The sequence below is a fragment of the Manihot esculenta genome, chromosome 13, assembly GCF_001659605.2.
Source record: "Manihot esculenta cultivar AM560-2 chromosome 13, M.esculenta_v8, whole genome shotgun sequence".
NCBI classification, from domain to species: Eukaryota; Viridiplantae; Streptophyta; class Magnoliopsida; order Malpighiales; family Euphorbiaceae; genus Manihot; species Manihot esculenta.
Window position 1 is genome coordinate 22,224,574 of NC_035173.2, and position 18,423 is coordinate 22,242,996.

General features: G+C 37.6%; 2 protein-coding genes across 2 annotated transcripts; one reads left to right on the forward strand and one right to left on the reverse strand.

Moving 5' to 3' along the window:
- Positions 1-7,734: 7,734 nt before the first annotated feature.
- LOC110608167 (protein ALP1-like) lies at positions 7,735-9,093 on the reverse strand. Its single transcript, XM_043949351.1, has one exon. It carries the CDS (start codon positions 9,091-9,093, stop codon positions 7,735-7,737), a length of 1,359 nt encoding a protein of 452 aa, XP_043805286.1.
- A 650-nt stretch (positions 9,094-9,743) lies between these two features.
- On the forward strand, positions 9,744-10,489 carry LOC122721506 (glutathione S-transferase T3-like). Its single transcript, XM_043949352.1, has 2 exons — positions 9,744-10,237; positions 10,310-10,489. Exons 1-2 carry the CDS (start codon positions 9,950-9,952, stop codon positions 10,487-10,489), a joined length of 468 nt encoding a protein of 155 aa, XP_043805287.1. The 5' UTR covers positions 9,744-9,949.
- Positions 10,490-18,423: the final 7,934 nt, after the last annotated feature.

Consider the following 18,423-nt stretch of genomic DNA (forward strand, 5'->3'; position numbering starts at 1 on the left):
TTCCTCTGCCTCAACTACCACCTATTCCCAGCCTGGCTCTAACCTCTTTCTGAACTTACTCGTACTTCTTCTCTTCCTCTTACTCTGAGCTATCTCACTTACTCTTCTTATTCTCTTTTACTTTCTCTCTATACTATGAGATGAGAAAATCAATCTCACTATACCTGGAATTATCAAACGCAAGGCCATAATATCTCATAGCAACTCTCTCTTTACCTTTTCTTTGATTCACTAATCCTTAGCTACAAATTCTTTTCTGAATCTCTTTCTCTGAATCTCTATCTATTTACCTTTTCCGTTTGCGATAAAGTTGACATCCTACTAGGGTCCACAAAACATACACATCAGAACACTCAAAAACATGAGCATACCTGGCACCTCTGTGTCAGATGTGTCTACCTCTCTTTCTTGTCTACTGACCTGAGCCGCTCTGCCTGCAAAAGTCTGCTGGGACTGAGCCATCCAAGGTGCAGTAGGACACTCACGAACCATGTGCCCCTCCTGACCACACTTGAAACATGCTGTTGTCCCTGCAAGACAGACTCCCTTATGCAGCCTTCCACACCTCAAACATTTTGATCTGCCTACACCAGAACTCGAACCAGCACCACAATCCAGACTAGGTTTTACCCTATTCCAGAACTCCCTTTTCCTTGACCCTTTAAGGCCTCTAACTTTTGTCTTACTGGTTCTTCCCCACTTCACTCCTTTCGAGGTAGCTGTACTCCAAATGGACGGATCATTCTCTCCTAAACCAGAAATCCTGGAATCCTTGGTCTGAGCATCTTCTAAAAACTCTTCGTCCATATTCACCTGCAGACCTACCTCCCTTTTCTGCACATCTAACTCTACTTTTCTCCTATCTCCAGATACTCTTCCTAGATCCATTCCTTCTCCACTTTCATCAAAAGACCCTTCAGACGGATCTGAGTCAATCTGTGGACTAACACCACTCATCTTAGCTCTTCTGAAGCACAAAACACAAACAAACAAACATTAGCACACATATAGTTCATATGAAAGACACATGAACTTACAACACATACATGCATACATAGCATAACAGTAATGCACATGCATGAATTCATGGCATTTCACATCATCATGCAAAACAAAACTCTTCATCCTATCCTTATGGACATGATTTTACTTATTGTGCTTGCCTTTCTATGACTTTAAACCAACCTCTTTCCGATGTGGGATCTCTAATCCTTGAACAAAAATGCTCACACACCGTACTTAGGAGGCCCTATGCTCTGATACCATCTGTAACAGCTCGGAAACCGGTATCTCTCTATAACGGCCCAAACTGCTCGGCACTAGGATCCAGATCGGCTTAAGGTCGCCAGAACTCGTAGCAAGCCTAACCTGAACTCCAAACATCCCATACATGATCCGACTCGACTACTAGCTTTTCAATCTTTTTCTGTAAAACTACCAGACTTAACCTTAAAAACAATCAGATATACCAATCTGAAATAGCCCCCAGGGCTTACACCAGTAACTCTGTCCGTAGAGTCACGGGAATCAAACCCGGTCTTCCCTTACGGTCTGATCTTGGGTCAAGGGAATCAAACCCTGTCTTCCCTCACAGCCTGGTCTTGGGTCAAGGGAATCAAACCCTGTCTTCCCTCACAGTTATATTTTCACTGGAGTTTTCGAAACACAACATCTATTAAGCCTGGTTTGACTCATTTCTCATCAAGAAACATAAAACACGATACATGCATACACCAGGGATTAAGCAAACACTAGGCAAAGCACATTCTAAACCATAACACACTGACTTACTAGCTATTACATGCCTTTACATATGTCTCTTTAATTTACATCATGTCCATACTATTCTATTACACAAGCAATCCTTTAGTCAACACTCTGCTGCTTCTGACTTCCCAGCTAACTCTGAACCTGCAAAAACTGGGATTACGGGAAAGGGATGAGCTTCTAAAGCCCAGTGAGTAGAAACACTGAAAATAGTTCATTAATTACACACTTTCATGAAATGCGTCACAACACAAACATTTCACCTCTCGGATTAGACATGACCTCAAAACTCCCTCTGTCGGCACCCGATTCCCGAAGGAACTCACACAGGATTTTCACTACCATGACAGATCGTGGGCTATTGATGTCGCCTTGGTCCAATCCCCACTAACAGAAAATAATGCAATGCACCATATTCGTGATTCTAATGCAATCACCCTAGTACATAACATGGCATCCATGATGCATGAACTATGCTAAAGCATTCCATTTTCTCAGTATAAAAGATTAAGTTTAGTTCTACTCACCTCTGCTCCTCTAGCAGAAAACTGAATTGACCCTGCAACACCTAATACTGGTGACCTCCTTGATCTCTCGGGTCCAATCCTACACAAATGGACTCGAATGAGGTGTCAAACATACTCTGAACAACTCATAAACAACTCTTAAACAACTTTCCAAAACCCCTCAAAAAGCTCCTAGAACAATCACATAAAGCATGCAAAAGAAGGCTGGACAGAACACTTTCGGCGGCGGGTTCGGCGGCCGAATGTCCTCTCCAGAGCCGAAACTCAAGCACCTTCGGCGGCCGAAGCTCTACTTTCGGCTGCCGAACCCTTTCGGAGGCAAGGTTCGGGGGCTGAAAGACACTCCAGAGACGAAAGTCTCTAACCTTCGGCGGCACCTTCGGCGGCCGAATCCCCCTTCCAGAGCCGAACCTCAAAACTCTCGGGGGTGAGCTGTGGCAACCAAAGCCACCTCTCAAGGGGTTCGGCGGCCGAATGCACCTTCGGCAGCCGAACCTAAGTTCATCCAGAACTCAGCTTCGTGCATAACCTAGCTCCTCAATCCATTCCCACACCCAAAACATGCATAACACAACTCCTTAACTTACATATACTCAAGTATATGCACAAAGGGGTCCAAAACTAACTTACAACCCCAACAAAAACAGCAAACAGAACACATAAACAGGCTTTCATCATCGAAACACCAAAAACATACTTTTACCCTTAAACATGCATCTCTACCCATAACTTCCATAAAACCTCTATAAACCCTCAAAAGAAGCTCAGAATCTTCACTTACCTCTTGATAACAAGAAGCTGAACGATCTGAACTCAGAAATCTAGAGCAACTCCCCTTCAAAATTGCCAAACCACCAAACCTTAGCTTTTGAACTTAAAACCTTCAAAACCACATAAAAACTCTTTAAAACTAAGCAAGCTTTGACAAAACCATGAAGATGACTCATGGAGGACGTGGCCTCACCTCAGGAAGTGAAAGGAAAGTGAAACTATCCATTTCACCGACTGGAGGCGCTGATATAGAGGGCTGACCGACTCACCTTCGGCAGCCAAACCTGCATGCAAAACCATGCAACGTTCGGCGGCCGAACCTGAACTTCGGAAGCCGAATCTAGAGCACTTTCGGCTGCCGAACTTTACCTTCGGCGGTCGAACTTGGCAAAATTCCCCATAGTCTTTTCTCTTCAAAACTCATCCTATCTCATGAAAAATCTTTAAAATACTTAAAAACATTTTAGAAACCTATTCTCTTACCCTTCTAGAAAACTCCGACATCCTCGAATTCCACCGGACGGTAAGAATTCCGATGCCTGATCTAGCCGGGTATTACAGTGCAAAAGATGATCTGTAGAGCTAGAACTACTACGCCCTGAACCCTATCCACTAGTGCAACTATAGCATGATATGTGAACTCCAAAAGAAAGAAAATAAAAAATATATTATATATATATATATATAGATATATAAATTAGACCAAATAAAACAAAGAATGCACCACGTTGAAACTATAGATAAGTAAAATAACCAAGGACAAGCAAGAATCCTATATTCCGCAATGACTAATTATAAAAGTCATTCCCATTGATCTAAAGCTTAAGCTCTGATACCAACTTTGTCATGACCTAACCTCATGGGCCAGACTGGTACTAGGACTTGAACAGGCATAAGACCCCAAACCCCGTAGTAAGTCTCAAATCACATCAAATTCAAATTTTGGTCCAAAAGAAAAGTCCAAAATCAAAAATTAAACGAATAGAGTTTCGCCATAAATTGGACATACCAACGGGGAGAAAACTGACTCGACCTGCATATGAATAAAATCCAACAACTTAGGGAGCTCAGCTCACAGTATTCTCAAATAATCAAAATAATAATAGTAACACTATAGGGAGCTCAACTCTCCAAAAGAAATCCAATATCACAAAAATATATTAGTTGAATAAAGATTCCTACAATCTAAAGGATACCCTCAATAGTCATTACAAAGTTTTAGAGTTAAAATTTCAAATATCAAAATATAATAAAAATGTGGATAATCCTGCGAGAAATAATTTGCAAGTCAACTATCAAAAAAATATATTTGTCATTTGAAAAAAAAAATTTGAACTGGAGTGAGCATTCTACTCAATGAGTATGGACAATAATTATAATAATAAATTCTATAATTATAATAATAAATTCTATAATTATTTAATACTAATGAAATCCTACGGATAGAAATGCATCAATCAATTAATTAATCACACAATCTTGGCATAAGAAGATAAATTGGAGCTACTCACGTACTTATCCAAAAAAATAAATATTTGGAGTCGACCTTATATCTTGCCTCTCTCAATACAATACATTCACTTAAACCATTCTGCAAGAGTCAGCAAAATATAGTACCGTACCTACACTGCAATGGCGAGAGTCAGTGAAATATAGCATCATACCTACCTCGGCTATCCATATCCTCGAGAGTCAGTAAGATAATGCGTCGTACCTATCCCAAGAGTCCACATCAATCTATCTATGTATACATATATAAAAGCTCTAACTTATCCCCAAGGGAGCACAATACAAAATAATAATGCAAAGAGTAGAGAATGCTCCTAACATATCAACTAGGTACATAATATAAATGATATATGAGCATGTTAGATAAATATAAATATTATTGAATTTATAAAGATAATTAAAATCCAACTCACAAAATGGGGTGGCTCGTCATCTAACGGTCGAAAGAAGATGGTTGATTTAGATTATCTATATAAATTCATCATAAGATTATCAAAGACAGACCACAAGCAAAGAAATAAAGTGACAAAGACATTCTAAGCTTACAATAAAATTTTAATAGAGTTTCCCCTATACCTAGGACCTAACCTCCCTACAAACAAATACAATTCATCTATCTCTATAAGTACAATGGGTTCAGGCCTGCAACAAAAAAATATATTACTCATCCGGTACTTACCAAAACTGCCCAATTACTACATCTTATAAATTTTTGCTCACATGCCTTAACATCTCTACAGTCCAATAAAATACTAAAAGCTGTACGAAAATTCTATCAACATTATATAGAGTTCTCAATAATGATACCTTATTATAACAATTGATTTTACTCAAATATACTCAATTTAAGATATTTAATAATGTATCAACCTAAATATTAACATTATAGTAAAATGATAATTTTGAGTTCGGACTTACTAAAGCCAATTTTGATACTTGGAACATATTTGAAACATCTGAAAATGGTATAAAGGACTATAATATTGATTTTTTTTAGGTAAGTTCTGGTGCGTTTGGACTAAAATTGTAGTCTTGGGCACTAGTAGAATTTATCCAATACGAAGATACCTACACGAAGCCCATAACACCACGGATAAGAATAAACTTTTATTTCATAAAAAAAACATGACTCTAAGGGCTCCAAAACTCGGTCAAGCTTATGGGTCTCCAAAATTTTTCAGTGTCAATAAATTATGAAATTGGTATCCAAACGAAGCTCTCAACGAGTATGACATGCTAGTAATTTTAGATTGTTAATAGCATATCTAGTTTGAGAGAAATCTCAAGAAAAAAGTAAAATGGTCATAAATTTTGAATGCTCGATTTGTGCAAATCGAGCGATGAAGGCAGGCAAGATTAGTATCTATGTGAAAACCCGTGAGGAGAAGAATCAAAAGAGTTCAACTTTGCTGGAAATGGTGGTCGGAGGTGGGAGAAATCGAGAGAAAACCGATGAGAGGGAAAATAAAAGAAAAAAGAAAAAAAAAAAGAAATGGGAGGGAGGAGGACGTCCTGCAGGAAAGGAAAAAGAATGTAAGCTCGGTTCGATTCAATAGATTTGATCTGATCAATTTAATTCGATCAAATCAATCCAATTATTTTGATTCGACCGGTCTAATTTATTTATTTTTTTGAATATTTTATAACTTTATTTTTGGACTTTTTTCTCTATTTTATAACTGTAAATAAATTTCAAAAATATTATAAATTCATGAAAGTTCAAAGAAATTATAAAACACACAAAAAAAATTTTAAAACTTGCCACGTAATTTTAAAATAATTTAAAATAAATTTTTAAAATTGTATAGAATAAAATATAAAATCCTAAAAATTAAAAATTTAAAAAATTTTCAAAAGTTTTCATAATAAATTTAAATTTAAAATATCAAATTGTTATATTGATAATATTATAAGATAAATAAATAAAAAAATTAGGATATTACAAAATTATTCTATCTAATGACCAATAAAATTAATTAAGCTTAGAAATAAAAATTTAAAGGTGTATTAATTTTAGATGATAAATATCTAGAATTATTTTAGGTAGTATTTGAAATTATTTATTTATTTAAAATATTTAAATAATAAAATCATTATTTATTTTTAAATTTAAAACATAATAAATAAACAAACAAATAACTTAGCAGCATAATCGACAATCTAAATATTATCCTTTTTATATAATATAAATAAAATTAATTAAAAATAAAATATAAAATAAAATAAGCTTTATACCCTCACAAGTATATAATACTTAATTTTATTTAATATTATTAATATAAAGTAGAGCTTTAATAATTAGTATAAATATTTAATAAAATACTTTAATATGTAGTATTTATGTAAAATATTTATGTAGTAGAAATTTATCAATAATAAATTTTTATTATATATAATATATTTTATATTATATATTTATTATTATTATATTATAATATAAAATATATTTACTTACCATATAAATTTTAAATTAAATAACTAGATATTTTATTAATAACAGCCTTTAGAAAAATATTATAATATATTATTAACTTTTTCAAATTTTATTTAATCATTTTAATTAACAAATTAAAAAATTTTTATTTTTATTATTTAAAATTTAAAATATAAATTAATATAAATATTTGAATTTTTTTATCCAGCACTGATGTGAAATTGAGCCCAAATTTAAATAAAAAAATATGCATGAAAATTTGACTTGGAAGGGCTGTAAAATTTTTTAGGCCATCTCCAATCCTATGCACCATTTTTTACACCATTTTGGTGCAAAGCACCAAAATGGTGCAATATTATCTCCAACCTTTTGCACCAATTTTAACACCAAAAAGAATATTTTATTTATATTCTTCACTCTCTTTAATATTATATTATTTATTTTACTTTAATTTTATTTATATATTTCACTTAAAAAATTCATATAATTTTATATATTCACTCTAAATATTTATATATTTTATATTTCCATCCAATATTCAAATATTTAATTATTTTATAAATAAATAAAAAAAACATATTAATTATAAAAATTATTAATTAAATAATAATTATAAAAAAACATTACTTAAACATTAATTCTAAACATACATTAATTAAATATTAATTAGCAAATTAAAAATAAAATAAAATCATACATATTAAATTATTAATAAAAAATTACAAGCTAATTGATATGATCATTTGAATTTGTATATTGCTCCCACAAATGCTCTATTAATGCATTACGAAGTGCAAAATGAGCATCTTTATCCTTAATTTTTTTGTGTCGAGCTAAAAATTGTTCAAATCGAGTAGTTTCATCGACAACCATTTCAACAGTTGGAGCTGAAAATTCTCTACCATCTTCAATAGGTGCACTAAGGTCACGTTCATCCTCGATTATCATATTATGCATGATAATACATGTAGTTAAAATATCATGCAACACTTCTTTTTTCCAAAAACGTGATGGCCCTGCAACTATTGCAAAACGTGACTGTAACACTCCGAAAGCACGTTCAACATCTTTTCGACATGATTCTTGTTTCATTGCAAAATACTTCTTCTTCCTTGTTTGTGGTTCACGAATAGTTTGCACAATAGTTGACCATTTCGGATATATACCATCAGCTAAATAATAACCCATATTGTATACGTTTCCTTGAATAATATAATGAGCGGGAGGAGCAATACCTTTAGCAAGGTCGGAAAATAAATGCGATGACTCCAAAACATTAATATCGTTATTAGAGCCAGGCATTCCAAAATATGCATGCCATATCCAAAGGTCATAATCAGCTACAGCTTCTAAAATAATTGTTGGCGATCCACTACGACTTGTATATTGGCCAGCCCATGCAGTAGGACAATTTTTCCATTTCCAATGCATGCAATCGAGACTACTTAACATGCCAGGAAAGCCACGTTGCTCACCAATATAAAGAAGCCTTGCAACATCCTCGCCAGTTGGTGATCTCAAATACTGCTCACCAAATACCTCAACGGTGGCTCGACAAAATCTCTTTAGACTTTCAATTGCAGTGGACTCCCCAATTTTCACATATTCGTCTGTAGCGTCCGCCGGCAAACCATACGCTAACATTCGAAACACAGCTGTGATTTTTTGAAGAGTAGATAATCCAATTTTACCTACTGCATCTCTTTGTTGTTCAAAGTACGTATCATGCGCTTTTATTGCATCGACAATACAAAGAAATAAATTTCGAGACATTCTATATCGTCGACGAAACATTACATCATTGAAACGTGGATTATCTGAAAAATAATCCAGAAATAAATTACGATCAGCCGCTTCACGATCTCGATTGATTACTACATGACCTAGAACAGAGCCACCTCTAGAAACTCGATGTTGATCTTGTATTTGCTGCAAAACCATCTTATTTCGAGCTAATGCTTGATGAACTGCTTGTGTTTCCACTACAAACTCATTATCATCTGAAATATAATCATCAATATCTGAAGAAGACGATGATGAATTTTCAGCATCATTATGTGATGTATCTCCAACATAGAAATCCATTTTGAGTAACGATCTGTAGAATTTTCTTGACTCGAATTTAAGATGAACTGAAAAATATGAGTTATGTTTATATCTTTAAAGAAAACATGATTTAATAGGAAAAAAGTGGGGGTAGGGATGCATACTATCTGAAGGTCGAGATCAAAGTGAAATCCATCCAACGGTCAATTTTTTGATAAGATCTATCAGAATACTGTTGGTGTAATTATTATATGAGATTCCATCTGACTTCATTGAAAAATGTGGGGATAGGGATGCATACTATCTGAAGGTCGAGATCGAGATGAAATCCATCCAACGGTCGATTTTTTGATAAGATCTATCAGAATACTGTTGGTGTAATTATTATATGAGATTCCATCTGACTTCATTGAAAAATGTGGGGATAGGGATGCATACTATCTGAAGGTCGAGATCGAGATGAAATCCATCCAACGGTCGATTTTTTGATAAGATCTATCAGAATACTGTTGGTGTAATTATTATATGAGATTCCATCTGACTTCATTGAAAAACGTGGGGATAGGGTTGCATACTATCTGAAGGTCGAGATCGAAATGAAATCCATCCAACGGTCGATTTTTTGATAAGATCTATCAGAATACTATTGGTGTAATTATTATATGAGATTCCATCTGACTTCATTGAAAAACGTGGGGATAGGGTTGCATACTATCTGAAGGTCGAGATCGAAATGAAATCCATCCAACGGTCGATTTTTTGATAAGATCTATCAGAATACTATTGGTGTAATTATTATTTGAGATTCCATCTCACTTATATATATTGGAATGCCAACATCTACAACTTACCATAAGTTAGCCATATCCTTCAATATTTAATCACTTTGTAAACGATGACTTCAAGATCTGCAGGATATTCTACCAATGAAGATGTGCTATTATGCGGAGTTTATCTAGATGTTTCACAAGATCCCATTGTAGGTAAACAACAATCTAGTCAACGTTTTTGGAGTCGGGTGGCAGAAGCATATGAACTTGCAAAGAATGAGTGTTGGGAGTCCCGCAACCCACGATCTTTGCAATGTCGATTGCAAGTTATTGAGAAGGCTATAAGAAAATTGAATGGTTGTTATCGACAAGTTGAAAACTTACATCCTAGTGGTGCTTCAGAGCAAGATCTGGTGAGTATTTTTTTGGTAATTACTTTGTACATAAATATTAGAATTTTTCTTAATATTTTTCTAATTATGCAGCTCAATCAAGCGAAAACTTTACTAATACAAGATCCAAGCTACAAAAGAGGATTCAAATTTGACCATGTTTGGAACATGATGAAAGATGCTGAGAAATTTAAAGATTGTAGCTCTAAAAAAAATAGTTCAAAATCAAAGCTCTTCTTATGTGTCCTCAGAGTCGGACAATCCTACTCCTGACTCACCTATGGTACCATCTCCAAACTTATCATCTTTTTCAATCCATTTAAATGAGGATATTGCAGGAGATTATACATCATCGGATCGACCTCTTGGTGTCAAAAAAGCAAAATTGAAGAAAAAACTTGACGAATCTTTTTCATCCGCTCTGAAATGCTTACATGCTAATAATGAAAAGCTTGTGGAATTATTGGCGAATGCAACTGCAGAAAGGGAGAAGGGAAGACTAATGAAAAGTAGAGCTTTGGACTTAAAGGAATTTAAAGAAGAAAATAAAATTTTATTGCTTGATTTAAATTCTATTTCTGATCCAATTGCTCGTGAAACATTTCGCCAAGAAAAAATTCGAATATCAGAGAAAAGAGCTCAGCGTCAATAACCACCACCGCCATCCGCATCTAATGTATATGGTCAATATCTCAATGATATTGCTGGATCCGGGTCTGACCTTCCGGAATATTAAATATTTAATGTATCGTGAATAATTGTATTTTGAATTAATATATATGGTTCAATTATAATATGTGTTACTTTACTAATTTATTTATATTATTCTATATAATATATTATAAATAAATTAATTTATTATAAATATTATTTATAATTGTGAATATATTAATTTAAATTAAATTTTATTAAAAATATAATAAATTATGAGAGTGAAAAATAAATAAATTTAATTGAAAATATATATAAATTTTGAATTATATTATAATTTAAAAAAATAAAAAAAAAACAAATTTTAAATTATATTATAAATTTAAAAAAAAAAACAGAAAATAGGGCTGCTACAGTGTCACGCCATATTTGGCGTGACACTGTAGCCAGCGCCAAAATTCCGCTGGATTTTGGCGCAGCGTTGGAGGGCCATCTCCAACGCCAAAATGAAGATTGGCGCAGCGTTGGAGATGGCCTTACTGTGAATTAAAAATTATTAAATAAACAAAAAAAATTAAACAAACAAAAAGGAAAACATGTCCTTGCATATATTTATGTGCCTTCTAGTCATTAATTATGAATGAAATGTGATATATTTTTTTTCAGTAAACTCAAAGAAAATAATTTTAACTTAAAAATTAAATCCAACTAATTTAATTTAACTATTCACAGATTCGATTTGAATTACTAATTTTTAATTTTTAATTTTTTAAATTATAATAAATCTTAAAAATTTAATTTATCTATATTATATATTATGTATAAAAGGAAAAGGGGAGAATACTGGGATTCTCGATAATACTTTATATAGTATAATAATCGCCTAATATAGACCATGTGATAGCACTCGAAGACATGACTACATGGCAAGTGTCTAATCAGAAGATACTCGATCCCATCGAAGAAAAAGAAAATTCAGACACTTCAGCTTTTCGTCAAGACTCGCCCTCTCAACTACGGGGTGAGACTCCATGGGAAGTTAGTGTTAGAGAACGCAATTCAGTAGATCCCCATTACGCCTATAATCACGGGATCCCTATCAATTAGTTGGGACCAATCGAATTTACAAAAGATGTGATAATTAACTTCATCTCCTTACAATATAAAAGCTAACGATAGCAATGACCAAGGTACACAATTCTTACACAATTACTCTTGAATTCTAAGCAATTCCTTGTATTTGTCTTTTTCTTCAGTTTATTGACTTGAACATCGGAGTGCTGCTCTAAGTGTCAACCACCTCACTTTCTCTTTCTTACAGAGTGACCAATGCGGCACAATTTCATTTTAGCCATATCATTTGGTTAAATTGCTAAATTCTCTCTATTCATTTATATTAAAACCAGTCGCTTATCCCCTTTCTCTTAAAAAGAAATCATTCTTTTCTCTCTTGAAATGGTCGGCAGTTCGCGAGCTGCAGCTAAGGTTGCTACTAATGAGGGCGTTATCATTTCTTCTGCTTCTGACAGCGGACAAAACGCACCCTCTATAGTCAATGAAGCAGATCTCAACAATCTGAACAATAAGCAAATGTTCCAATACCTTAAAAGGCTACAGGCCACTCTCGAGCAGTATAAGACTCTAAAGGAGGCCTCATTTATGGCTCCCAGGGAAAGGGAGGACGCTTCCATTGATACCGTAAGGACTTAGCCAGAAGCGATCCAAGCGCAGTCCAAAGGGAAGGCGAAACTGGAGGATGAGGAGTCATCAGATGAGGCTCCGAATAACGTCGACTGGAAGTTGGTTCGGACCATGCAAAGGTACCAGAGAGAGAAGGAAGAGGAATATGGCTTAGACGATGTCTCGCCCCTATCAAAAGAGATCTTAGCAGAAACTTTTGCTAACCAAGTTCAAGTTGTCAAGTTTGGACAAATATGATGGAACAACAGATCTTAGAAGTCTCCTGGCAATCTTTAGGACAACCATGCAACTTCAGGATGTCAACGATTTCATGTTGTGCCGAGTGTTTCCATCAAAACTCACAGGTTTGGCTCAGAAATGGTACCTACATATGAGTCCAAGTTTAATTCAGAACTTTATATAATTTACTACGTTATTTCCAAATTTATTACTTGTATATCTCCTAAAAAACTCTCATCTGACTTGCGGATGACCCGCCAAGGAGAAGGTGAGTCTTTAAGGAGTTTTATCTCACGATTTAATATAAAAGCAATATAGGTAGAGGAATTAAGTCATGGAATAGCATGTGAAGCATTGAAGAAAGGAACATGCAACGTCAAGTTCATGGATTTCCTAATCAAGAACCCTACCACTACATACCAACAACTAATGGACAAAGTCTAGAAGTACATCAGGCTAGATGATGAAGTCCAACCGTTGAGAGAGGACAAAAGGACGATTCAAAAGCAAAACCAAAAGCTAGAGAGGCGAGGATGTGAAGGAGACCATAGAAGTTACCCAATCTCCTGAAGAAAGGATGACCAAAGTAAGTATAAGAATTATACTTCATTAAATAACACATGAACACGTATTCTAATATGGATAAAAAAATAACAAAGAGGTCAAGTGGTCTCCCATGCTCAACCCTGAGTGTAATACCCGGCTAGACTCCGGTATCGGAATTCCTACCGTCCGGTGAAATCTCGAATGTCGGAAACCTCTAGAAGGGTAAAATCATGTTTTCATAAAATGTTTCAATGTATTTGATGGTTTTAAGTAAGAAAGGAATTGAGTTTTGAATGAAAAAGACCATGGAGGCATTTCCAGGTTTGGCCGCCGAACCTCAAGTTCGGCCGCCGAACATGGAATAGTTTAGGGGGGCAAGTTAGGCTTCCGAAAGTGGTTTAGGTTCGGCCGCCGAACCTCATGTTCGGCCGCCGAACTTGCATGAGTTTTGGAGGCACCTTAGGCTGTCGAAAGGTGGTCTGGCAGCCCCTATAAAAAGGCTCCATGGCCGAAACGGGCGAGCTTTCTCCCCATTTTCAGCCAACGGTGAGTCCATGCTCTCCCATGGTTGTTTTTGAATGATTTTCCTCCAATCTTTCAAGTTTTAACAAGTGTTTGCTTGGCTTTTGAAGATTTGTGAACTTTGAGCAAGTTTTGGAGCTTGGAGACCCAATGAGCTAGATCTCCCCATCTCCAAGTTAGGATCGTTTCTCCCCTAGATCTTCAAGAGGTAAGCTTCGATCCTACCATTCTTGTATGTTTTAAACAAGTTTTATGAGATTTGTGGGGTAGAAATGCATGTTTAGGTTAATGTTGAGTTTATAGGTTTATGTTGTGTTTATGAGCAATATGGGTTGTTTATGTATGTTTGATGTGTTGTAGTTGGGGTTTAGGATAGTTTAAAGCCTCTAGGAGCTTATGTATGTGTGTATGCATGTTGTAGAAGTGTTGTGTTTGAGTTGAATGGTTTGGGAGGTGTCTGTGCATATAGGAGGCTGAGTTCTGCCCTTTGGAAGAACTCAGGTTCGGCAGCCGAAGGGACTTTCGGCCGCCAAACCTGCCTGTGGAGGCAAGCCTTTTGGCTGTCGAACCCTGTCCCCGAAAGTGGACTTTCGGCTCTGGAAAGGAGTTTCGGCCGCCGAAGGTGCCGCCGATCATGCATGAGTTTCGTCTCTGGAGTGAACCTTCGGCCGCCGAAAGTGCCGCCGAAGGTGCATGACTTTCGGCTCTGGAGGGACTTTCGGCCGCCGAACCTGCCGCCGAAAGTGCCCTGTTCAGCCTTCCTTTGCATGATTTCCATGATTATTTTAAGGTGTTTTAGGGGGGTTTTTGGGGAGTATTTTAGAGTCATGTTCATGTTTGTCTGGTCCCTCATTTGAGTCCACCTGTGTAGGTTCGGACCCGAGGAACCGAGGACTCCAGCAGTGAGTCAGCTGCTTCAGTGTCATTTAGAGCTAGCCTGAGGTGAGTAGAATGACTCTTTACATTTTAAGCAAATAATGAAAGTTTTAGCATGATTCACGCATCATGAATGCCATGAGATATATTAGGTTGTTTGCATTAGAATTCACGAATATGTTGCATTGCATACTATGTTGTTGATGTGGATGAATGTTGAATGATCCATTAGTCCTCGTATGATATGGTATGATATGATGATGATATAGTATGGAAGTCCAGGAAGACCCATTCTACGTCCCTGGCAGTATGTAAGAGAAAGTCCAGGAAGACCCATTCTACGTCCCTGGCATATTGGAATGTTATGATATGTTATATAAGAGGAAGTCCAGGAAGACCCATTCTACGTCCCTGGAACTATTGGATATGTAGAGGACTATTGGTGACAAGTTCATCCTTAACGTGATTTGTTTGTGATGTGATGCATTTCATGAAAGCATGAACTTTTAATATAATGTTTTATTATTCTGCTCACTGGGCTCTAGTAGCTTACCCCACTCCCTTAACCCCAGGTTTGCAGGTACGGGCTAGTCCAGGAGGTCAGCAAGATTAGAAGTGTTATGTAATAAATAGTTATGGACATGAGAATATTGTAATGTAATGTATTGAATAGTCATGAAATGTTAAGAATTGTATTGAAGATAGAATCGTGCTTGACCCTAGTTTGTATGTTAATCCCTTTGGTTACATGATCTTTCAAATGTAATGGGTTGATGATGTTTTATGGAAACCAAACTTAATATATGTGATGTTACCCCATTGGAGCATTTGATGAGGACTCCAGTGTGGGGATTATGATTATGAGTTGTGCATGCACATGTTAAGTTTGGTAAATGAATGGGAAAGTTCAAAATTTTTATGTAATTGTTGATCATGTATGGGATTATATAGGTATACAAGTTGTATGTTAGGCTTGCTACGGGTCTCGGCGGCCATAAGCCGATCTAGATCCTAGCGCCGGTAGCGGTCCGATTTTTGGATCATTACAGATTGGTATCAGAGCCCTAGGTTCATATGGTCGGACCTAGAGTGTCGGCCTCATAGATGTTCCAGAAGGTCAAGCACAATAGAAAAAATCATGTCCACTAGGATAGGATGTAGAGTCCTGTCTTGAATGATGATGTGAAATACTATGATTTTATGCATGTGCATTGATGATATGCTATGTATGTGATGTATGTGATGCGGGTTCATGTGTTTGCACATAAACCATTTGATGCTAATGTTCTATGTGTTGTGTGTTGTTTTTCAGTAAGCAAGATGAGAGAAACTCGTCGATCTGCACGATTGACTGGAGTACCACCCCAGGACGAGGGCACGGATGCTCGTCCTCCTGCATTGCCTAGGGCAATGTCCTGCAGGTCTAACAGGGAGAGAACATCAAGGGACCCTAGAAGGTCTTTTGATGTGAGCAGAAGAGGAACAGTGCAAGGTGAAATGTCAGAAGATGTGGGGAATGATATGGATGTGGACCAGAGGAGGGATGGCAGTCTTGGAGTGAGTATGTCTGAAGAGGGTATGGGAGAGTCTCAAGGAGGCACTCAGGCCTCGGGATTTGTTCAGCCACCCCAGTACCCACCCTTTTCACAGAACCCCGGGTATTCGATGGGAGGTACATCGGATTACCCCAGCTTTAACCCTTATCACTCTCACATGCCATACCCACCTTTCTACCTACCATATTCACAGTACCCTATGTATCCACCCCCATCCTTTTATCCAGGTCCAACAAACCCTACACCAGGGGATGCTGCACCTCCTCCACCACCAGCAGAACCTACTGTCCCAGAAACCCAAATGCCTAAGCCTAGCTCATCTGGAGGGAGCAAGGTCAAGATGACCGATTACATGAAGCTGGGTGCTCCCCAGTTTGAGACAGGTGATGACTCGTTTGTGTACCTTGAGAGGGTCAAGATGATTACAGATGAGATAGGAGGTGATGACAGTAGAGCCATTCAGATGGCTGGGTTCACACTGAAGTGCAAGAAGGCCCGTGAGTGGTTTAAAAACTATGTGAACCCGAGGGTGGATAGTCTTTCATGGGAGGAGTTTGCGAATGAGTTCGCTGGATGGGCCTTCTCTGATAGTTCAAGGGAGTTAAAGATGATTGAATTTGAGCAGTTGAGGCAGATAGATGAGATGAGTATGGATGAGTACACAGACAGGTTCTTGGAACTGTTGCCGTTTGCCGAGCAAAATTTGGACGCAGATCAGAAGAGGTCAAGGAGGTATATCATGAAGCTTCATTCCAGGTATTCCTCTTTGATCCAGTCAGCAGAGAGGGAGAGTTTCCATGCCATTGTGGATATGGCTCGGAGAATGGAGGTTAGTGCAATAATCGAGGGAAAAGTCAAACAGTCAGTAGCACAGCCTTCTAGTTCCAAGACCCCAGGTGGGAAAGGTTAGACCCTTCTTCTTTGAGTTTAGGTAGCAAGAGGTGGAGCAATAGCACCAAGAAGTCAAAGAAGAACAAGTTCTGGAACAAGATCAAATCAGGTCTGGGATTAGGAAGTGGCTCGAGCTCAGGTGCAGATAATGCAGCATGTATGAAGTGTGGGAAGCCGCACAAGGGAGTATGTCGGTTTGGGATGACAGCCTGCTTCAGATGTGGGCAGGAGGGACACATGGCACGAGAGTGTCCTAGAGCAGCTTTTGTGGCACCGTCTCAGCAGACAGCTTCTGGTAGTGTGGCTCAGCCGGCAGCTCCAGCCGCGACTCAGGCTAGTGGCAGAGGCCGAGGGAGAGGGGCAGCCTCTTCTTCAGCGGGTTTCAGGGGTGAAGGTCCATCAGCTCCAGTACGGATCTTCACCATGACTCAGCAGGAGGCAAATACATCCAACACCGTGGTGTCAGGTAATCTCATCATTGGTTGTTCAGATGTTTATGCCTTAATAGATCCTGGTGCATCTCATTCTTTCATTGCTCCGAGGGCCGTTGAGAGGTTGGGTTTGATGGTCTCTGGGTTAGAGTGCCCCCTATGGGTCAGTGGACCCAAGTGTGACCCGTCAGTGGCAAAGTCAGTCTGCCAGTGTAGTCCAGTTTTTATTGAGGGGAGATGCCTTTCTGCCGACCTTGTGGTTCTAGATTTGACAGATTTTGACGTCATTCTAGGGATGGATTGGCTATCTACCCATGGTGCTACCTTGGACTGCAGAGACAAGGTAGTCAGGTTCAGTTGTCAGGATGGGTCAGAGGTTGTCTTCAGAGGAGACAGGAGGGGTACACCTAGAGGTTTGATATCAGCCCTACAGGCTGGTAGGCTGCTCAGGAGGGGTTGTCAGGGTTTTCTAGCTCATGTGAGAGAGCTGGATAGTCATGTCAGAGAGCCCGCCTCAGTGCCCGTGGTCAGAGGGTTTTTAGATGTTTTTCCAGACGAGCTGCCAGGTTTACCACCTGCTAGGGAGATAGAGTTCGAAATTGAATTGGTGCCTGGAACTAGACCGATCTCTATCCCTCCCTACAGGATGGCACCAGCTGAATTGAAAGAGCTTAAGGAGCAGTTGCAAGAGCTGGTAGATAAGGGCTTCATCCGACCGAGTACCTCACCTTGGGGTGCTCCAGTGCTGTTCGTGAAAAAGAAAGATGGATCCCTTAGACTTTGTATCGACTACAGACAGTTAAACAAGGTCACT

Bases quoted from the DNA above. Each gene is read 5' to 3' on its own strand.
- LOC122721506 (XM_043949352.1), top strand. From the start codon at position 9,950: ATGACTTCAAGATCTGCAGGATATTCTACCAATGAAGATGTGCTATTA. The intron at 10,238-10,309 runs GTGAGTATTTTT...CTAATTATGCAG, and splicing joins GTGCTTCAGAGCAAGATCTG to CTCAATCAAGCGAAAACTTT.
- LOC110608167 (XM_043949351.1), bottom strand. From the start codon at position 9,093: ATGGATTTCTATGTTGGAGATACATCACATAATGATGCTGAAAATTCA.